This window comes from Hemitrygon akajei, chromosome 8, assembly GCF_048418815.1.
Source record: "Hemitrygon akajei chromosome 8, sHemAka1.3, whole genome shotgun sequence".
NCBI lineage: Eukaryota > Metazoa > Chordata > Chondrichthyes > Myliobatiformes > Dasyatidae > Hemitrygon > Hemitrygon akajei.
In genome coordinates this window covers 153,439,728-153,463,545 of record NC_133131.1, presented here as the reverse complement: position 1 = coordinate 153,463,545, position 23,818 = coordinate 153,439,728, and the positions used below count along the sequence as shown (strand labels likewise).

At 39.1% G+C, this 23,818-nt stretch overlaps 1 protein-coding gene across 5 annotated transcripts in view; it reads right to left on the bottom strand.

Moving 5' to 3' along the window:
- The window catches only part of esyt2b (extended synaptotagmin-like protein 2b), a 214,596-nt gene that overhangs the window by 104,157 nt on the left and 86,621 nt on the right, over positions 1–23,818 (bottom strand). For all 5 annotated transcript variants that reach the window (XM_073054866.1, XM_073054867.1, XM_073054869.1 and 2 more), the window contains exons 2-4: positions 12,110–12,151; positions 6,269–6,403; positions 2,927–3,003 (exon numbers count right to left, since the gene is read on the bottom strand). In XM_073054866.1, the coding sequence (XP_072910967.1) occupies positions 2,927–3,003; positions 6,269–6,403; positions 12,110–12,151 (254 nt within the window). The remainder of the gene's footprint in view (positions 1–2,926; positions 3,004–6,268; positions 6,404–12,109; positions 12,152–23,818) is intronic.

Genomic DNA, 23,818 nt, shown 5'->3' with positions numbered 1-23,818 from the left:
TTTGCCATCTTCACCACAGACTCGATCTGCAAATCACATCAACTTTTAGGGAATCCTGAAAACAAACTCCCAAGCCCCTTTACACCTCGGATTTTTGTATTTTTTCTCCAATCAATTCTGGCTAATTCTTCTCTCATTTTTCTGTTAATTGCTTTACTCCGCTGTAATACTGAAAAATCTGACTTTAGCTTCTCCTTCTTATATTTCAGGGTACCTTCGATCATATTATGATCACTTTCCCCTTAGGGTTCTTTTACCTTAAGCTCTGTAATTAATTCCGCTTCATTGCATAACACCCAATCCAGAATAGCTGATCCCTTAGTAGACTCAACCAGGAATTGCTCTAAAAATCCATCTCGTAGGCACTCTAGAAATTCCTCCTCTTAGAATCCAGCACCAACCTGATTTTCCCAAGCTACTTGCATGTTGAAGTCTCCCAATACTATTGCAACATCACTCTTTTAGCATGTATTTTCTATCTCCAGTTGTAATTTGTAGGCGACATCCTTACTACTGTTTGGGAGTCTGTATACAACTCCCATCAGGGTCTTTTTGCCCTTGCAGTTCTTAGCACTATCCACAATGATTCAACACCTTCCAACCATATCTCACCTCTTTCTAATGATTTAATTTCATTTTTTAACCAAAAGAGCAACAGCACACCCTCTGCCTTCCAGCCAGTTGACATAAAGTGTATCCTTGGACATTAAGCTCCCAGCTATAATCTTCTTTCAGCTATGGTTCAGTAATGCCTACAACATCATACATGTCAATCTGTAACTGTGCTACAGGTTTATCTACCTTATTCTGTACAGTGAACACATTCAAATATAACATCTTCAATCCTGTATTCAGACTTTTACGTTGTAACTCATCTTGTTGACTGCAATTTTGCCCTATTATCAGCCTTTCCTTACTAGGAATCTCACTACACATTGTCTGTTTGAAAACCAACTACCTCATCTTCAGCACTATCACTCTGGTTCCCAGACCCTGCTAAATTAGTTTAAACCTTCCCAAACAACTCTAGTCAATCTGCCAGCAAGGATATTGGACCCCCTTCAGGTTCAGGTGTATCTTGTCCCTTTTGTACAGCTTGTACCTTCCCCAGAAGAGATCATAATGATCCAGGAATCTGAACCTCTGTTTCCCCCCCCCCCCCCATCAGTTCCTCTGCCACACATTCACCTGACAAATCATCCTGTTCTTACCCTCACAGGCACATGGCACAGGCAGCAATCCAGAAATTACTAACCATTTCTCAGCTTTCTACCTAGCTCCCTAAAGTTTCTCTTCACAATGTCCTCACCTTGTCTACCCATGTCAATGGTGCTAATATGTACTAAGACTTCTGGCTGTTCACTCTCACCCTTGAGAATGCCACGGATCCGATCTGAGACAACTCTGACCCTGGCATCAGGGAGACATCATACCATCCGTGTGCCTCTGTCACGCCCACAGGATCACAATCAGAATCAAGTTTTTTTATCACCTGCATGCATCATCAAATTTGTTAACTTAGCAGCAGTTCAATGCAATACACAATATAATAGAAAGAGAAAAAAAACATAATAAGTAAATCAATTACAGTATATGTATATTGAATAGATTAAAAAATGTACAAAAAACAATAATAAAATAATATAACAGAAATAATAATAAAAAGTAAGATGGTGTTCAAGGGTTCAATGTCCACTTAGGAATTGGATGGCAGTGGGGAAAAAGCAGTTCCTGAATCACTGAGTGTGTGCGTTCAGGCTTCTGTACCTCCTACCTGATGGTAACAATGAGAAAAGGGCATTCCCTGGGTGCTGGAGGTCCTTTCTGAGACATCACTCCCTGAAGATGTTCTGGGTACTTTGTAGGCTAGTAACCAAGTTGGAGCCGACTAAATTTATGACCCTCTGCAGCTTCTTTCGGTTCGGTGCAGTAGACTCCTTCCCCCCACCCCCCTTATTAGACAGTGATGCAGCCTGTCAGAATGCTCTCCATGGTACATCTATAGAAGTTTTGAGTGTATTTGTGAACATACCAAATCTCTTCAAACTCCTGATGAAGTATAGTCACTGTCTCATCTTTATAACTGCATCGATATGTTGGGACAAGGTTAGGTCCTCAAAGATCTTGACACCCAGGAACTTGAAACTCTTCACTCTCTCCACTTCTGATCCCTCCATGAGGATTGGTACGTGTTCTTTCATATTACCCTTCCTGAAGCCCACAATCAGCTCTTTCATCTTACTGACATTGAGTGCATCTCTGTTCCTCGTAATAAGGAATCTCTCAGTGCCATTACAGCCCACTTCCCTTCCCGCTCTTCTGGGCCACAGCAGCAGATTCAGTGCCAGAGATGCAGTTACTGTGGCTCAGCACAGATGTTAAACAATGCTAATGATTTGGGGAAGATGCCATAAAGTTAGCTGAACTAGTATAAAGTGATTTCACTCAACACGTTAGCAAGTTTATTAAGTGTGTAGCTTTGGTCTGTTCACAGTGGTCTAATTTTGAAACCTTAGTCTATGCAACTAGCGAATTTCAGCCAGGTCAATTATGGAGATTTTGCAATTGGTAACAAGTACTTTTAGTTGTACAAGGCAAAATAACATGGATTTTCAACATCAGTGTACTCCTCAGCAATTTGTAACATTAATCATAATGCTCATTTGGTCAACTAGCCAGCACAGATTTCTTGACTTGGAGGATGGCCACTTGAATGTTGCCGAATGAGCCCCAGCATAAGTGAAACAAGGACAAAGTAGCTTCAAGAAATAATGAAAATAACTGCAAGCCAACAGCCTTAAATAATCACTACACATGAAAGCAAACCCCAAGATAATCCAACTCAATACTTTTTCTTTTCTTTTCCAGATTTCACAATCAAAAATACTCTTCCTCTACATCTAACCTAAAAGTGTATGTAAATTACCTGATCTGAAGGTCTAATATAATTTGTCTGTTGTCCACATTTTCTATGTACGGCTTAATCCCATCAATTCGTAGAGGCTGAAAGAAGAATAAAGAGATAGCAATTGAGTGGAAAACCCTTCCCAGCATCTGATGATTAAAAAAAACTTCATAAGAATACATATCAGGAAACTAAAAACAAACTCTCCTTCAGAATGGACATCTGGGACACAGCATAGGAAAACAGTACATAGGTGGGAAAGGACGGTTCTTCTGATCATTATTGGCACGAGAAGAGTCCGGAGTAGTGCTAATAGAGCAAGAATTCAAGTTTGTGAACAATACAAGTTAAAATGGAACAAAAGGAAGAGCAAGTGATAAATTAGAATGCAGACCAAATGCAGCCCAAGGAAGGTTTAGCTTAAATGGCACAAGAAAGCAGGAGAGCATGATGTACAATTTAATTTTTAAAATTCTGTTTCAAGGTACAGGCAAGGGTAGAGGATTTGCTGGAAAGAGGGATTTGAGGCAAGGTAGTAAAGAGAAAAAGACTGTACTGCTGGATTTATCACTGTTGAAGTTGGGTAGGAAAACGAAGTTTGACACCACTGGGTAGGAAAATTAAGTTTTGTTCAAACAGCTTTCGAGTTTTGCACTAAGCAAACTGACAGCAGCATCCCTGTGAATTTGAAAGGTAAACAGAATACTGAACCAGAAATAATAACCAGGGTTAAATCAACACTGAAGTACAAAGTCAGTACAGGACAAGATGAGAAAAATGAAGATACAATTCCAAATGACTTCATACGAATGCAGAATAAAATGGGCTTGAAAAGTAATCAGTGGTGATGATAGATAGAAGAAAGTAACTGAAATTATGCTGGTCTGTCACTGCAGCTATGGAAAGCAATAAAGATTTGGATAACATTTTGAGCAGACTTTGACTCAGCAGCCAAGTAAGGAACAGCATTACATTTCAACATTAAAGCATGATGTGAACTGAGCTTATCTGCTCTACAGACATAACATTTAAGTGACTGATCATAAACACAAGAAATTCTGCATGTGGCTGAACCAAATGTTCTGGTCAATAGCAAAGCTGATAGAGGATGAACAGAGCAACAGTCATAGGAAATAGCCCCTGTAACATAAATACTAATTGCCATTCATCAGCCTAAAACCAGATATTATTCAGGTCTTATTGAATGCATGCATGAATCACTTCATTATCCAGAGAACTAAGTATGCCCAATTTTCCAATTTTATGGTGGAGATAAAAATCACCAATCAACACGGAACCATCTCTCTTTATAGAGTCAGAGTAATACAGCAAGGAAACAGGCCCTTCAATCCAACTCATCCATGCTGGCTATGGACTCCACCAAGTCAGTCCCATTTACTTGTATTTGGCACATACCCCTCTAACCCCCTGTGTACTTACCCAAATGTCTTTTAAATTTTATTACTGTACCTGACTCAACAACAGCAGTTCATTCATGCCCTGCCTGAAGAAGTTCCCTTCATGTCCCTTTTAAATCTTTCATCTCTCACATTAAACCTATGCCCACTAGCTTTTATTTCCTCTTCCCTGGGAAAAAATACAATGTGCATTTATCCTATCAATACCACTCACAATTTTATACACATCCATAAAAGGACACTAATGAATCCCCTATGTTCCAAGGAATAAAGGTCTTAGCCTGGCCAACCTTTCCCTATACCTCAGTTCCTTGAGTTCCAGCAGCATGGCTTTAAATCATCTCTCCACTCATTCCAGTTTAAAGATGAACAGGGAGACCCAAAACTGGACACTGTTATTCAAATTATATATCACCATGTTGAATTACAACATAACAGCCTAACTTTTACACCCAATGCCCTGCTGCTAAATGATAGAATCTTCCTCAAGACCTGGGATCTACACACTCCTCGGTGAATGGTAGGGATACATGGTGTAAAGAAAAGTTAGGAACCCCTGGTCTAAACAATTTCAAGTCATAGAGCTGTGCAGTTTATTAGCACTCTTGGTGCCAGACATTGTTAAATGTTGCCTTGATGTCAATACTTTGACCTCGCTTCTGGAACTCAGCCCTCCATCCATACTTCATGTAAGGGGTTGAATGGAAACACAACTGAAAGCAAATTAATGGTCAACAACTTCAGCTAGACAGCGCATTGTTAATACCTTCCAGCGCATAACTTTTACACCCAATGCCCTGCTGCTAAATGATAGAATCTTCCTCAAGACCTGGGATCTACACACTCCTCGGTGAATGGTAGGGATACATGGTGTAAAGAAAAGTTAGGAACCCCTGGTCTAAACAATTTCAAGTCATAGAGCTGTGCAGTTTATTAGCACTCTTGGTGCCAGACATTGTTAAATGTTGCCTTGATGTCAATACTTTGACCTCGCTTCTGGAACTCAGCCCTCCATCCATACTTCATGTAAGGGGTTGAATGGAAACACAACTGAAAGCAAATTAATGGTCAACAACTTCAGCTAGACAGCGCATTGTTAATACCTTCCAGCGCATTACTAATGATTGACAATGGACTGACCTGGTGATAATAGCCAGAAATGGAACATTCCTCTTGGTGGACAGGATGTTTCTGGGGACAACACACACAAAATGCTGGTGGAACACAGCAGACCAGGCAGCATCTATAGGGAGAAGCACTGTCGACGTTTCGGGCCGAGACCCTTTGTCAGGACTAACTGAAAGGAGAGATACTAAGAGATCTGAAAGTAGTGGGGGGAGGGGGAAATGCGAAATGATAGAAGACCGGATGGGGGTGGAATGAAGTTAAGAGCTGGAAAGGTGATTGGCAAAAGTGATACAGAGCTGGAGAAGGGAAAGGATCATGGGACGGGAGGCCTCGGGAGAAAGAAAAGAGGAGGGGGGGAGCACCAGAGGGAGATGGAGAACAGGCAGGGTGATGGGTAGAGAGAGAAAAAAACAAACAACTAAATATGTCAGGGATGGAGTAAGAAGGGAAGGAGGGGCATTAATGGAAGTTAGAGAAGTCAAGGTTGTTTATATATATATCTTGAGTGTTATAACTGGAAAAATATCAGACCCTACAGGATTTGCCATATATGATTCACTAAGCTGTTTCTTTACGTTGTAAGGAGTGAGATAAAATTAGCTAAAGACAAGCTGATATTGGGGACCTCAGATGAATAAAATTCATTATTTATTCAAAAGCAGTGATGGACTTGCCACCATAAGAGGAAAAATTTCTGAAAGCACAAAACATTCAAGATCTGCAGTGTTCCCTGCTTAGTCAGTCAACTTATTGGTAACAACAATTTTTTTTGCTTTCTCATGTGAAGATCTAGATCTCAAGTGTAGTCGTTTCTCACCTTGCTTCCCATATCAATCTTTGTGAAGGTAAAAGTACTGAGATGGCTGTTCGCTCCCCTCACAGCTGGTTCAATTGTTTCTTTAAACAATTTCTCCACAAACTGACTGACGTATGGCCATAGATGTTTCACTGTCTGAAGGGAATAAAACAAAATATTTTAAAACTAGATTGAATACAAAAAGGATATTTCATACAGCATTTTGTGGAATTACAAACCTTAAGAACAAGAAAAAACCATTAGTTCCACCAACTAATGCAAATGCTTCCGATCGTTTCCCTCTTCACCACTCTCAAAATAGTTCTCATTTTAGTGAGATTCAGATTGGTTTACTGCCATATACACTATGGTGCAATGAAACTCCTTATTCACACGAAGCTCACAGAGTAAACAGTACACTCAACAATAAGTATACTGGGCAAACTAAGATGGTGCAAAAAAAAAGAGATATTGGAAGTGACAATAATGAAAGAGGTATATTAAGGGTTCAAGAATATGGCAGTATCACCAGGAGGTTCCACTTAGGTAAAAGAGTACATAACAGCTTTCAAAACCAACCTACTCCACTATATTCCTGTAATCTATTGTCTCCTATCAATACTATCAATTGTAGTAAACAATCAAACTACGTCAGAACATGCTTGGGATCACAGAAGAAACTGAAAGACACAGAGGAAACCCACACGTACAAGCTGGAGGAACTCAGCAGGTCGGGCAGCATCCGTGGAAACAAATAGTCAATGTTGCAGTCCGAGACCCTTCATCAGGATAGAGGAAACCAAAATATTCATAAAGAAAATGTTCTAATCCACAAAAACAGCACAAGGGGGTGGAATCAATCCTGGGACAATGCAGCGATGATACAGCATCATTACTTGCTGCAGCTCTGTGTCAGCTTCTCAGAAATTGAAAAAACTCAGACCAGGAGTAGCTAGTGGGCTCTTTGAGCTTGCTCTACTATTCATTAAAAATCATAGTTTTGGGTTAATTTAATTTCCTAGCTTTAGGTGCAAGCCTCAAGTTACAGCTCTTCAAATAGTCACCCATGTTCTAATTAAACCTCCACCATGCTTCCAAGCAGCAGATTCAGATCCCCATCCCCTCACCCCAGCACAGAATGTCATCTCAGTCTCTTTTAAAGCAGCTTCTTGAAAAGCTTTAAAACAGAAAGGAATTAATTATTCATGTTATATTGAAGAAAACATTAAAGGAATGTGCATTTCTGCAACAACTCAGCTCAACTCACTAGACCTTTGGCATGCTTATGTATATGTCAGAAATTACCTATGCTTGTTACAGTTGCCTTTTAACATTGTTAGGCAAGTTAATAATTCAGTATTATTTACTGCATGGAATTAATAACTTCATTCAAAAGCAAGCACAGAAGCACCTTCAGAAGCAGAAAGATACAAGTAAAAGTGACCAAGGACATCAAGTTTTTGAAAACCCTCATCCCATCCAATATTCTAATTTTTTGAGCCTGGCAGCAAGTTTGGGCACAAATTTCAATCCTGCCAATTGATCTTCATCTACCTTCTAAGCAAGAACATTTACAACTGACCTCGAGGACATTGATGAGTAGACACCCTGCATGATTTTCTACTTTTTTTAAAATTTAACAACTCTTAAACTAAAGGTACCATTCAACCTTCACTGATTTTAAAAAGAAAACACAGCAGTGGCTACAGCAGAATGAAAATATACATAATGCTGTTTCAGAATTTGTCTTCCTTTGCACATTAGTTGTTTGTCAGTCTTTATTAATGTAAAGTATTTTTTCCCTTAAATTCTATGTATTTCTTAATGTCCTTGTTAATGCCTCCGAGAAAATGAATCTCAAGGTGGCACAAAATGACATATACACCTTGTGCTACCTTGAGATAAATTTATTTTGACTTTAATAATAGTTAAATGAACACTAAAAAAATTCCAAGCAAAAAACCATTAGCTGGAAGAACTTTGCAGGCTGAGCAGCATTTGTGGGAGGAAAGGAATTGTCACAGTTTTGAGTTGATAATCTGCATCGGGATTCTATTAAATTGATTAACTCCAGTAAGTTCTCTGCTTCACACTACTGAATAATTCACAATATTTATTCTGGATTTTTTTTAAAAAGTTGCCATTATTGGTTTTGTTTCCAAAAGCCATTGCAACAGATTTACCACAAATATGTTTGTGGGCAACATAAAAGTACAAAGTTGAAAGTAAATTTATTACCAAAGTACAACATGTTAGAATACACTGCCTTGAGATTCAATTTCTTACTGGCATTTATAAGATAAAAGCAATACATAGACTGACAACAACCAATGTGCAAAAGGCAAACTGCAAATAAAAATAATACTGAGAGCATAAGGTGTAAAAAGACTCCTTGAAAGTGAATCTGTAAGTCGTAGAATCAGAGTAGAGTATGTGGTTCTCCACGCCTGCTCAGGAACCTGATGGTTGCAAGGTAATAACTAGTTCCTGAACCAGGTGGTGTAGAAAAGGTTATGTACCTTCTGTCTGATGGTGGTAGCAAGAAGAGGGCATGACTTGAATGGTAAGGTTCATTGATGACAGATGCTGCTTTCTTGTGGCAGCACTCTATGACAATGTATTCAATGGTTGGGAGGGCCTTGCCTGGGATGGACTAGGCTGTATCCAGCATACTCTGTAGAGTTTTCCGTTCTTGGACATTGGTAGTCCAGGTTGTTTTGCAACCTATTAGGATATACTCAACAATGCATCCATAAAATTTGTCAAAGATTTAGCATGTCCCCAAAATCTCTGCAAACTTTTAAGAAAATAAAGCTGCTGTTGTGCCTTCTTTGTGATGGCACTTACATGCTGGTCCCAGAACAAGTCCTCGGATAAGAAAATGCCAAGGAAGTGCTCATGGACCTCCCATCTTCTTCCTCTTGTAGTTGGCAATCAGCTCTTTCTTAGCTGATAAAATTTATTGGTGTTATAGGATAACCAGGAAGAATGTCCAAGGCTGGAGCAGGCTAGAGATCAGATGGGAAGTTGGGTGGTGCACTAGAACCATAGAACATTACAGCACAGAAACAGGCCTTTTGGCCCTTACTGGCTGTGCTGAGCCATTTTTCTGCCTAGTCCCACTGACCTGCACCTGGCCCATATCCCTCTATATACCTCTCATCCATGTACCTGTCCAAGTTTTTAAAATGTTAAAAGTGAACCTGCATTTACCACTTCATCTGGCAGCTCATTCCACACTACCACCACTCTGTGTGTGAAGAAGCCCCCTCTAATGTTCCCTTTAAACTTTTCTCCCTTCACCCTTAACCCATGTCCTTTGGTTTTTTTCTCCCCTAGCCTCAGTGGAAAAGGCCTGCTTGTATTCACTCTATCTATACCCATCATAAGTTTATATACCTCTATCAAGTCTCCCCTCATTCTTCTATGCTCCAGGAAATAAAGTCCTAACCTATTCAACCTTTCTCGGTAACTCAGTTTCTCAAGTCCCGGCAACATCCTTGTAAACCTTCTCTACACTCTTTCAGCCTCAGTAATATCCTTCTTGTAATTTGGTGACCAAAACTGCACACAATACTCCAAATTCGGCCTCACCAATGCCTTATACAACCTCACCATAACATTCCAACTCTTATACTCAATACTTTGATTTATAAAGGCCAATGTACCAAAAGCTCTCTTTATGACCCTATCTACCTGTGACGCCACTTTTAGGGAATGTTGTATCTGTATTCCTAGATCCCTCTGCTCTACTGCACTCCTCAGTGCCTTACCATTTACCTTGTTATGTTCTACCTTGGTTTGTCCTTCCAAAGTGCAATACCTCACACTTGTCTGTATTAAACCCCATCTACCATTTTTCAGCCCATTTTTCCAGCTGGTTCAGATCCCTCTGCAAGCTTTGAAAACCTTCCTCACTGTCCACTAAACCTCCAGCAAATTTGCTGATCCAATAGGTGAGATTTACTTCTGAAAAGCGTGAGGATGTGTGTTTTATTAAGTCAAATAAGGATATGACATATACAACAGATGTAAATTGATTTTATTCATAAGTTATAAAATACAGAGAAGTCATTTGATGTGACAACCATACCTCTGCAGCACATCAGACTGATATAAAAGTACAATTACTAAAAGTGGGTATGAGAGCACGAGAGAGGAAATTAGTTCTGTCATTTGCAGTCTTTCGAATTTAATTATGTTTTGGGACCTTGTTCTATGTAGGATTATCCAACGGTTGGGCATTTGTAACCCGTGGATAGCCTGGATTCTGAATGCAAAATTGTGGGAAAGATGTGGTTGTACTTGAAAGAATATAGAGAAATTCACCAGGATTAAAAGATTGTAAGGACAGATTGGATAGGCTCAATTCATTTTCCCTGGAGCAAAAGGAAAATGGGAGGTAACCCAAGAGAGACTTTAAACTTTAAAAGGCATACTGTATATGAAAGTATATACCCAGAATATTCTGGAGTATCAAAAATAAGAACTTAGAGTTTAAGGACAGAGGGAGGAATTCTAAAGGGGAACAGAGCAGCAGATTTTATTTTTCTTTTACTCAGTGGTTGATATCTGGAACTCAAAGGAAGTGATGGTCAAATACAATCACTACATTCAAAAGACATTTGGACAAACCCTTGAATAGGCAAAGCATAGAAGGATACAAACCTAATGCAGGCACATGGTATTAGTGTAATTAATGGACATGAACATGGTGGATCAAAGGGCATGTTTCTGTGCTGAAGCTATAGAGAGGAATATTTAAAAAATAAACATTGAAGGATCAGGGAAAAAAGGTCATAATTCCCTCATCTGGTTGGTATTTCTACCTAGACTTATTCCAATCAATTAATCTGAACTAGATCTATCCAAATTCAGCAGAACCCAAATAACATCAACACAAGTTATTGTGTGTTCTTTTTTGAGAAAGGAAAATGACATTTTGGGAACATCGATCTTGGCACCATGAGTTTATCGTTGAACTATTATTACTTCAACTATTGCTACTATAGATGTAATTAAACAATCAAGAGTAAAATATGTAATATCATGCTAGTAGACATGGAGGAAGCAGCTGTGAACTTATGGGGTTGAATGGAACATCTGTTTAATAAGCTAGTCATCAATAACATAAAATTAAGATCGAGGCCGGAAAGTTGTTGCACTGGAAAGCGAGACTAAAACTAGAGGTCACAGCCTCAAGATGCAGAGGAATAGACTTAGGAAGGAGATGAAGAGAAACTGCTTCTCCCTGCCGCCCCCATGAGAGTTGTGAATCTGTCAATTCTCTACCCAGAGCAGCAGTGGAGGCTACCTCATTAAATATATTTAAGATACAGTTAGAGATTCTTGCATAACAGGGGAATTAAGGGCTATGGAGGCAGAAAGGAAGGTATGTGGAGCTGAGTTCATAGCTAGATGAGCCATAATCTTATTGAATGACAGACTAGAGTTGACAAGACAGGTGGCTACTCCTGTTTCTATTACGGTCTTATCTGTGCAAACAAAATATTGAAAACACAACAAAATATGGATATTTTACTGCTAACTCACATTTCTTTGACACATTACAATCTGCAATGAAGCTTTGCACTTTTAATTGAGCTCACTATCAAAACCATGAGCTACTAACACTTTGCTTGCATGTTAACATTCCACACCAGAAAGGCTAACCGCCTTATTGAACAACCCAACAATGTGCTTACAGGGTAACTACTGGTGGCTTTCAAAATGAACATAGGGGATACAAGTGATCTGAAGAATTGGTGTAGAAACTCATGCCCTATTAAATTTTTCTTCTAAATTATTAATCCTCATTTATAGATTTTACTTTCCCCAATAATTCAAACAAAATTATCCTACCTTGTTTAACCATTCCACCCTCTCCACATCTGGGAAGTGAACCTGAAAATGACAGAAGATTAAACATTAGTTTAAAATGGTTATAAAAACAAAAACAAAATTAGGAAAAAACTATCAGGAATAACATTAAAGAGACAGGGATGATACTGCATAGAGAAGAGAAAGAAATGTTTATATGTGCCACAATTTTAGCTCCAATATGACCAACTTAACGCACATCTGACTTGAATGAAGACTGCAGGACACATGTGTAGAAAATCACATGGGTTAAATGTGCCATCAGCTGTGGGACTCAAATTATCAAGCATGGAACTTGAGTGGCCACTAATACCACACTGATGTGAATTAGAGACAGCAGGATGTTACAGGCAAAGTATGAATGGGTGGCTATTATTAAACAACACTAGTGGTGCACAAGTCGCCTGTGAGCATTACCTCCCATATTAGTTTTCAGCTTTGAACATTTGCAAGGGAAACAACTCCTCTATGGAATTCTGCTGTGGTCAACTCCATGATATCATATACATGACAGACGATGATGGAGTATTCATTATAAAGGCACAGGGCAGACACTCCTTTGGCTACAGATTAAATTCCAATATGGGATGATACAACTGAGCAGTCTCAGAAATTCAGGGGAAAGGCTTTCCAAAACACAAACATAAAGAACGAGAAGGTCTTGTGGGATGGAAAGTTTTTAGACAGAATTTGCAGCAGCTATTTCCTGATTTACATAGGTACAATAAAATACAGTATGTAATCAAAAAGAATAATTGTGCAGAATAATGAGTGGCCAAAGAATGGGGTAAAGACATTTATTAAGACAAAAGCTCAAACACAAAAAATAGTAAGTTCCATTCTTCTTTTGCCTCCTTCCTAGTTTAGATGAAGGGTCTTTGACTTGAAAATTTACCTCAATTTCTTTTCTCACTGATGTGGTCTGATTTGTTGAGTGTCTCTAGCATTTTCTGGTTTTATTTTAGATGTACAGCATCTGCATTTTTCTTAAGGGACTCACACAATTCTCCCTGGCTTACAGCATGGTGCAAAACAGCCCTCATACATGCTACCATGGTTTTTTAAAAAAAAAATGCAGCTTCCCTTTCATGACAGGCCATTCAGGCCAATATTAGCAGTAAATACAACAAATTATTTTTTTAAAAATCCAAGGGACTGTTTAAAAAATTTACTTATAAAGAGTCAGATTTGTCAACATGGAATTTTTAAGGAAAGGTCAAGTTAATTTGAGTAGTGTAATGGCTCCAAAATGCATTGGATATCCATTTTCAGTGTTTCAGAGGCAAGATTTATTTGCAAGACAACATATTGTTTACATATTGAGACTGCCCACTCACTGTGAAAAGTGAATGTTTCCAATCATTTCTGAAATTTTTATGTTGCTTGAAAGATCAACCCACCCCATAACAATGCTTTACAAAAATTTACAAAATTTACAAAAACACACACAAAGAAAGTATGTACTTTCAGAGTCGTCAGAGCCAACTCTATTTCCTGAGGAGACTGAGGTCCTTTAACATCTGCCGGACGATGCTGAGGATGTTCTACGAGTCTGTGGTGGCCAGTGCTATCATGTTTGCTGTTGTGTGCTGGGGCAGCAGGCTGAGAGTAGCAGACACCAACAGAATCAACAAATTCATTCGTAAGGCCAGTGATGTTGTTGGGGTGGAACTGGACTCTCTGATGGTGGTGTCTGAAAAGAGGATGCTGTCCAAGTTGCATGCCATTTTGGACAATGACTCCCATCCACTCCATAATGTACTGGTTAGGCACAGGACTCAGCCAGAGACTCATTCCACCGAGATGTAACACTGAGCGTCATAGGAAGTCATTCCTGCCTGTGGCCATCAAACTTTACAACTCCTCCCTTGGAGTGTCAGACGCCCTGAGCCAATAGACTGGTCCTAGACTTATTTCCACTTGGCATGATTAACTTATTATTATTTATTTATAGTTTTATATTGCTATATTTCTACACTATTCTTGGTTGGTGCGGCTGTAATGAAACCCAATTTCCCTCGGGATCAATAAAGTATGGCTGTCTGTCTGTCTGTCAAAGCAAAAGACTTTATGCTTAAAGACACGGTATTTAACAACAAGATAATATATGTAAATGTGGCTTGCACTATTGATACAATCTGCATGAACGTTGACAAAGCATTTGATGAGGTCCTACGTGGCAGCAGAATGGTAAGAAAAATAGACAGTGTTACTAAATATGATACATTGCTACCTCACATAACACCACCTTATCAGAGTACTGATTCATTCTATGCTTAGCCGTGAACACATACAGGTAAACTTCCACACACCTGCCCAGTCCCCATTCTCACCATATGCTTAGATGGTGAGAATAGAGACAACAGGAGCTCGAAGCTCATACAGCAAGCACTGCCGGTCCTCAACAATAGCCCAATAGCACTGTCAATAACACAATAATACAGTGGTGAATCTATGGAATTCTTTGCCACAGGCAGCTGTGGAGGACAAGCCTTTATGTACGTATACTGTTTGAAGACAGAGGTTGATAGATTCTTCATTAGTCAAGGCATGAATGGATAAGGGGAGTAGGAGGAGATTGGGGCTGAGAGGAAAATTGGATTAGCCATTATGAAATGGCAGAACAGTCTCGATGGGCCAAATGGCCCAAGTCTGCCCCTTTTATCTTATGGTCTTGTATCTCACTACATAATGCTATATTGACCCTTTTGGCATTGATTCTATTCATGGTCACATTCCTAGAAATAGGCACCGACACTGAACACGAAGCCAAGTACAAGTGTGCCTGTAATTCACTACAATGCACCTCCCCCCGTTTTATCAAAAATTTTCATCAATATTAAGAATATCTATTTAATATTAGGCATTTTACTTTTTGTGAGCAGAGCTGTTCTTTGGTACATAATTCTAGATTTAAAATATTCTATTGACCCAAATACCCAACATACCAGCTGAAAATGTGACTAGAACTGGTAGAATTGTCTGACATTACTTTCAGCAATCGGTTAATTACTGAAAAACTCGTTATGCCTGGATGAAGTAGTAAGAGCTTGGTTAATTAGGTTAGTGCTACAAAAAGCACTTATACTGAATGAAGAGAAAATCAAACATTTTGAATCATAAAAAATTACCAAAATAGAAGGGGATTATCATCCATTCTGTTGCTGCTGGCTAACAACAATCCAGCTTAAATTCTCCATTGTACCACTAGCTGACAGCCCTGTAGATTACAGTTCTTCAATTCCACACACAAGCACTTTTTTAAAAAAACCATGAATGCTGTCTTCTCAACCCTGACAAAAAACCCTAACATAATGCAAGTGATGATCTTGCCTTCATTTACCCTCTTTTCATTTTAACAATTGATGCATTTCCATGCAAGTCTTTTTGAAATATGCTAAAGAAGGCAGGATCTTCCCATTTTACTTTATCTGGGGCCATCACACTTTACACACACAGTGCCCACTTTATTAAGAGCTCCTGAACCTAATGAGGTGGCCACTGAGTGCAAGCAGCAAGTCTTACGCTGCTGTAGCCTATTCACTTCATGGTTCGACACGTGGTGTGTTCAGAGATGCTCTTCTGCACACTACTGTTGTTATCTGTTGTTATATGTTATATTTGAGTTCCTGTTGCCTTCCTGACAGCTTGAACCACCCTGGCCGTTCTCCTCTGACCTCTCTCATTAACAAGGTATTTTCACCCACAGAACTCATTGGAAGTTCTCTGTTTTTCTCATCATTCTCTGTAAACTCCAGAGACTGCTGTGCATGAGAAATTCCAGCAGAGCAGCAGTTTCTGAGATACTCAAACCACCCTGTCTGGTGAAAGTCCTTAGATCATGTTTCTTCCCCACTCTGATGTTTGGTCTGAACAACAACTTTTGACCATGTATACACACTTTTATGCATTGAGTGCTGCCACATGAGTAGCTGATTAGATATTTGCATTAACTAGCTGGTGTACAGGTGAACCTAATAAAGTGGAATCTGAATGTAAATTAGTTAAGCCCCCCCCCCCAGCTGCCTTTATCCAAAGGTAACACAAACCAATCCAATCTTTCCTCATAATTAGAAATTTTCAGTTTTAGCAGTATCTTCTTTTCCAATCATTTTGCACCACTCCAAAAATTAGAACAGCACTTCCTGACACTCTGAACATCGTCACCCCCAACCAAACCCCTCAACCACCTATCCCAATCATCACTTGAACAAAGCACAGTCCATAATTTGAAGTTAATACAATACAAATTCAATTATTGCTTATGTCCCATACTCTAGAGTAATAGAAAAAGAGCAATCTTTGAAACATCTAATGCTTCTCATCACATTACTCCTGAAAACAGTGAAACACTGTAGAGCAAACATTAATTTTCATAGCAAAATATTCCATGGTGCTCCAAAGGGCAAACAGCCAATAATTTTTGACTCTGTGCCACATGTTGTTATTTGCCCTATATTTCTCCTTAAGCTTGACTAAAGAAATAGGTTTAAATAAACATCTGGAAGGAGGAAAGAGAGGCAAAGGGCTTCACTGAAGGAATTCCAGAGCTAAAATGCAGCTGAAAATACAGGCATCAATGGACAAATTATTAAATTCAGGGAGAATTGGAGGATAGTAAATAATGATCAAGTAAAGGCTTAAGGGGATTGGATAGTTTTGGGAAGACAAGACTATAGAAGGATTGGGGTTCAAGGATGAAACAAGCCATTGAGTAGCTTGGCACTAATGCGGAAAGCAATGCTTGGAAAGAATGGATAAGTGGAACTAACAGCAAGTTATGAAATGGAGAGTGGAGAGATCTCAAATTTATAGTGGGTAGAATGAGAGAAACGGCACCGAAGTGTGCTAGATCTGTCAAATATGGAGATAACAATGAGGACTCCAGTTGCAGGTGAGCTGAGGCAGAGGCAGAGTCAGGTCACTGTCATGGGAGTAAAAATAGTCAATTCCAATAAAGCTAGCTCAATCTTGTCATGCTAAAGAAATGGTTTGCTCTTATAATACCTAGTCAAGATTTATCTATTTTTGTACATGTGTACACAAACAAGTAAATTAGGTCAAAATTCACACACAAAACAATGAAATCACAACTAACCATTGAATGCAGTGCTCCGGATGAGCATATTCCAATTAATTTAATTGCAAACCTTGTGGCACATTTATTATTTACATAGTTATTAGTATGAAAAAATTATCCAACTAGCTCAAGGAAATTATAACATAAATTATGCATCAAATTGCAAATCTACAGAACTTGCTTGTTGACTGTGTGCAACAAAGATCATCTCCGCTTTGTCTCCCAACTATTTTTAAGAATTTACTGAATTAAGATCAAATCATATCCAGTAGTGACAGCAAAGGGCATCTGCCTCTGAAATGCATTCAGGCCATTTATAGGAACAATCTCTTAACTTTTCATTATAGTACAATATCTTAATTTCTTTTGCAACTATTTTATCAAGTACTAATCTGCTTTTCCTTTGAAAGTTAAATCTACATCCTCTTAGCAAGCAATGCATTCTAGATGATGCCCATTTGCTGTGTAAAAACACCTTTCACCACATCTGCTTTCTTCTTTTGTCAATTATCTTGTTATCTACTTCTCAAATCTTCTAAAGAATGTTTCTTTATAGCTACTGTCTAGATTGCTCATTACTTTGTACACCTTCATCGCATCTACTAAACCTTCTTTAATATATGAGGTATCCCAAGTTTCTCCAGCCTTTCCATGTAAAGCAAGTCCTCTGTTTCCCATTCTAGTAAATCCTTCCTGCACATTCTCTCAAAAGTCATAACTTCCTTGCTTGCCTCTATTTAGGAAGCTCAAACTGAATATTTTTTATATGCAATTTTAACCTGACCTGCAATGTAGAACAATTTGTGTTCAAGCAAATCAGACCTCTGTTTCTGCACGCCTTTAGAATTGTGCTCTTTTTACTGGTGTGGCATTCTTCATTCATTGCACTCTTCTGTATTAAACTTCACTTGCTCGTTTCTTATTCCATCGAGCCATGAACTATTTGAAGTCCATTTTTAAAAAATTAAACTCAAAATGGTAAAATGTTTAAACGGAGGCTTGTATTTCCCTGCTACCTTTGAAGATTGCAGAGAATTCTCACTTTTTACAGATCCTGACATACAGTTTTGAAGTCAATGTTGTAAAAAGGAAATAGTACAATATGTGCAAAGCAAGCTCCCACAAACTTCTGTACTGAAATAACCCAATTATCTGTTCGAGAAGTGTTGACTGAGAGATACCTACTGTACAGAACGTCATAATAAATCTACTTGTACTCAAAATATTGTCATGGTATCTTGTGTTCATCAGAGCAGAGAGGCAACAACATTAATACTTCACTCAACAAAATCTCACTTCCATTGTCTTACATGTCCTCCATTTGTACATTGGCCTAAATTTTTTGTGCTCTGGTCCCTGGACTGTGTCTTTGACACATTTACTGAATGCGAATGAGTGATACTATTGAGTGAATCTTTTTGTGGAAGGGTATTTCATGGGATACCCAATTAATGAGTATCTCTACACCATTCAACTCAAATTCTTTTTTCTTTTAACAAGTTAAATTGAGAGCTGATAACAGACTGCTGAGAGAAACATTGGCCTCAGTGAAGAAAAGGATTGCGACATTCAAAGGCAAAAAGCATTATAGAAACAAGCAGTGGGCAACAGACTTCTCAACCAAACCTGCCCATGCAAACTAAGATATCTATCCATCCAGTTCAACTTGCCTACATTTGGCCTCCATCACTCTATCTTTTCCATGTAACCATCCAAAAATCTTTTCAATATTGTAATGTCTCTATTGCTTCCACTGTCAGCTTCTCCGACATACTCACCACCCTTTGTGTGAAAATATTTCTCCTCTGGTTCCTTTTAAAATTTATCCTCTTAACTGAAATCTATATCCCTTAGTTCTAGACTCCCCTACGCTGGGGAGAAAAGGCTGACAATTCATCTCACCTCTGCCCCTCATGATTTTATATACTTTAGGTGGTCACCTTTCAGGCTGTGACACTCACTCCAAGGAAAGATGTCTCAGCCTACTTCAACTCATTCAGAATGCCACTGCTAGACTTTTAACCTAAACCAGTTTAAGGGAACATATGACTCCCATCCTAACTACTCTGCATGGACTTCCTGTATCTTTTAGAACTGATTTTGAAGCTCTGAATGGTCTGGGAACGGAGTACATCACAGAATCGTTTTCATTTTATAATCTTGCTCAAGCTCTTGGGTTTTCTTCCGCCGGTCTCGTAAATTTAAACAATCTCCCTTGGCAAGTCAGCTTTTTTGAACTATGCTCCTTGACTGTGGAATTTAATATATAATACTATAAAGGGATGCAGACCCAGTTGAACTTTTAAACAACAGCTCAAAACATATTTATCTAACGTTGCTTTTAACTAGCATCTCTTTAGCTTTTATTTTAATGTTTATTTTTATCTTTAATTTTATGTCCATGTTTGTACTTTTATCCCATTGTATAGTACTTTGAGCTCCATTATCAGTAAGAAAGGTGCTCTATAAATAAAATTACTGTTGTTGTTATTATTATTATTAACCAAACTTACAATTCAAGCCATCCTGCCCCAGGAACATCAGTATAAATCTTTTATGCACCCATCCCAACACCAACCTCTGAGCACTCTGTCTACTGGGAAATGTCAGGATAAGCAATCAAACAAATCAACAAAAATTATATTCGCTAAACTGCATCTGAGAGACAAAAATAAAAACTCAAAATCTCAGCTTCAATGATCTTTTGAATGGATTTCCTTTTCCTCCCCAAAATCAATGAAAAGCCACTCTGCTATGGATTTCAACTAACAATCAATAAATGTCTAATGGTATATGACGTTTCCTCCAACAATAATGAAATAAATAATATGAAGGTTGTGAAGAGTAGAACATGTTTTAACTCTTCCTGTCCTGCCGTAGCATCAATGACTTGTATATCATGGAAATAGGCCATTTTGAGGAAATCATCCACACCAATAATCATCCTTCGTATTCATATCATCATCCAGCATAGTCCTGTATCCCCAAGTGATTTAGATATCCATCTAGACACTTCTTAAATATTATCACTGACCCTGTTCCAACTACTCACTCAGATCACAACGCAAGGTCAAGAGTCCATCTTATCGTATTAGACATCCATTCAATAGTCTTATAATAGCCGGAGAGAAATCATTTTTGAGCCTGGTTTATAAACTCTTGTATAGTTTGTTTTCTATAATAATTTTCTCCCGCTCTTCCTTAACACAACTACACCCCCATCTCTGTTTTGATGCACTGTAAATGTTTGCTTATCTCGGCTTGTATAATTGCTTCTTTCTGAAGTCACATTTTCCTTCCTAGAGTCACACCACACAGTCCAACTCATCCATGCAAGTTACCTACTTTAGTTTCCATTTGCCCATACTCAAGTTAACTTAATTATCCATGTACCTGCTCAAACATTTTTAAATTGTACAAATGTACCCATCTCTGTTACTTTCTTTGGTTGTTCATTCTATATATAAACACACTGAGGAATAGTTGCCTTTCAGGTCTCCTTAAATCTTTCTCCTCTCATCTTAAACCTGTGCCACTGGTTTTAGACTCCCCCTGCTCAGAGAACAAGATTATGATCATACATCTTAACTACGCCCCTTGTAATTTTATATACCTCTATAAAGGTCACCCTTCAGTCTCCTATTTTCCAGGAGAATTAGCTCCAGTCTATCTAGTCCCTCATAATAAACATAGAAACATAGAAAATAGGTGCAGGAGTAGGCCATTCGGCCCTTCTAGCCTGCACCGCCATTCAGTATGATCGTGGCTGATCATCCAACTCAGAACCCTGTACCTGCTTTCTCTCCATACCCCCTGATCCCTTTAGCCACAAGGGCCATATCTAACTTCCTCTTAATTATAGCCAATGATCCGGCCTCAACTGTTTCCTGTGGCAGAGAATTCCACAGATTCACCACTCTCTGTGTGAAGAAGTTTTTCCTCATCTCGGTCCTAAAAGGCTTCCCCTTTATCCTTAAACTGTGACCCCTCGTTCTGGACTTCACCAACATCAGAAACAATCTTCCTGCATCTAGCCTGTTCAATCCCTTTAGAATTTTATACGTTTCAATAAGATCCCCCCTCAATCTTCTAAATTCCAGTGAGTATAAGCCTAGTCGATCCAATCTTTCTTCATATGAAAGTCCTGCCATCCCAGGAATCAATCTGGTGAACCTTCTCTGTACTCCCTCTATGGCAAGAATGTTTTTCCTCAGATTAGGGGACCAAAACTGCACACAATATTCTAGGTGCAGTCTCACCAAGGCCTTGTACAACTGCAGTAGAACCTCCCTGCTCCTGTACTCAAATCATTTTGCTATGAATGCCAAAATACCATTTGCCTTTTTCACTGCCTGCTGTACCTGCACGCCCACTTTCAATGACTGGTGTACAATGACACCCAGGTCTCGTTGCATCTCCCCTTTTCCTAATCGGCCACCATTCAGATAATAATCTGTTTCCCTGTTCTTGCAACCAAAGTGGATAACTTCACATTTATCCACATTAAATTGCATCTGCCATGAATTTGCCCACTCACCTAACCTATCCAAGTCACCCTGCATCCTCTTAGTATCCTCCTCACAGCTAACACCGCCACCCAGCTTTGTGTCATCCGCAAACTTGGAGATGCTGCATTTAATTCCCTCGTCTAAATCATTAATATATATTGTAAACAACTGGGGTCCCAGCACTGAGCCTTGCAGTACCCCACTAGTCACTGCCTGCCATTTTGAAAAGGTCCCATTTACCCCACTCTTTGTTTCCTGTCTGCCAACCAATTCTCTATCCACATCAATACTATACCCCCAATACCGTGTGCTTTAAGTTTGCACACTAATCTCCTGTGTGGGAGCTTGTCAAAAGCCTTTTGAAAATCTAAATATACCACATCCACTGGCTCTCCCCTATCCACTCTACCAGTTACATCTTCAAAAAATTCTATAAGATTCGTCAGACATGATTTTCCTTTCACAAATCCATGCTGACTTTGTCCGATGATTTCACCTCTTTCCAAATGTGCTGTTATCACATCTTTGATAACCGACTCTAGCATTTTCCCAGCACCGATGTCAGACTAACCGGTCTATAATTCCCCGGTTTCTCTCTCCCTACTTTTTTAAAAAGTGGGATTACATTAGCCACACTCCAATCCTCAGGAACTAATCCAGAATCTAAGGAGTTTTGAAAAATTATCACTAATGCATCCACTATTTCTTGGGCTACTTCTTTAAGTACTCTGGGATGCAGACCATCTGGCCCTGGGGATTTATCTGCCTTTAATCCCTTCAATTTACCTAACACCACTTCCCTACTAACATGTATTTCCCTCAGTTCCTCCATCTCACTAGACCCTCGGTCCCTTACTATTTCCGGAAGATTATTTATGTCCTCCTTAGTGAAGACAGAACCAAAGTAGTTATTCAATTGGTCTGCCATGTCTTTGTTGCCTATGATCAATTCACCTGTTTCTGACTGTAAAGGACCTACATTTGTCTTGACCAATCTTTTTCTTTTCACGTATCTATAAAAGCTTTTACAGTCAGTTTTTATGTTCCCTGCCAGCTTTCTCTCAATCTTTTTTCCCTTTCCTAATTAAGCCCTTTGCCCTCCTCTGCTGGTCTCTGAATTTCTCCCAGTCCTCAGGTGTGCCGCTTTTTTTTTTGCTAATTTATATGTTTCTTCTTTGGACTTGATACTATCCCTAATTTCCCTTGTCAGCCACGGGTGCACTACCTTCCCTGGTTTATTCTTTTGCCAAACTGGGATGAACAATTGTTGTAGATCATCCATGCAATCTTGAAATGCTTGTCATTGCATATCCACCGTCAACCCTTTAAGTATCATTTGCCAGTCTATCTCAGCTAATTCAAGTCTCATACATTCAAAGTTACCCTTCTTTAAGTTCAGAACCTTTGTTTCTGAATTAACTATGTCACTCTCCATCTTAATGAAGAATTCCACCATATTATGGTCACTCTTACCCAAGGGGCCACGCACGACAAGATTGCTAACTAACCCTTCCTCATTGCTCAATACCCAATCTAGAATGGCCTGCTCTCTAGTTGGTTCCTCGACATGTTGGTTCAGAAAACCATCCCGCATACATTCCAAGAAATCCTCTTCCTCAGCACCCTTACCAATTTGGTTCACCCAATCTATATGCAGATTGAAGTCACCCATTATAACTACTGTTCCTTTATTGTACACATTTCTAATTTCCTGTTTAATGCCATCCCCAACCGCACTACTACTGTTAGCTGGCCTGTACACAACTCCTACCAGCATTTTCTGCCCTTTAGTGTTATACAGCTCTACCCATATCAATTCCACATCCTCCAGGCTAATGTCCTTCCTTTCTATTGCGTTAATCTCCTCTTTAACCAGCAATGCTACCCCACCTCCTTTCCTGTCTATCCCTCCTGAATATTGAATAACCCTGGATGTTGAGCTCCCATCCTTGGTCACCCTGGAGCCATGTCTCTGTGATCCCAACTATATCATATTCATTAATAACTATCTGCACATTCAATTCATCCACCTTGTTATGAATGCTCCTCGCATTGACACACAAAGCCTTCAGGCTTGTTTTTACAACACTCTTAGCCCTTATA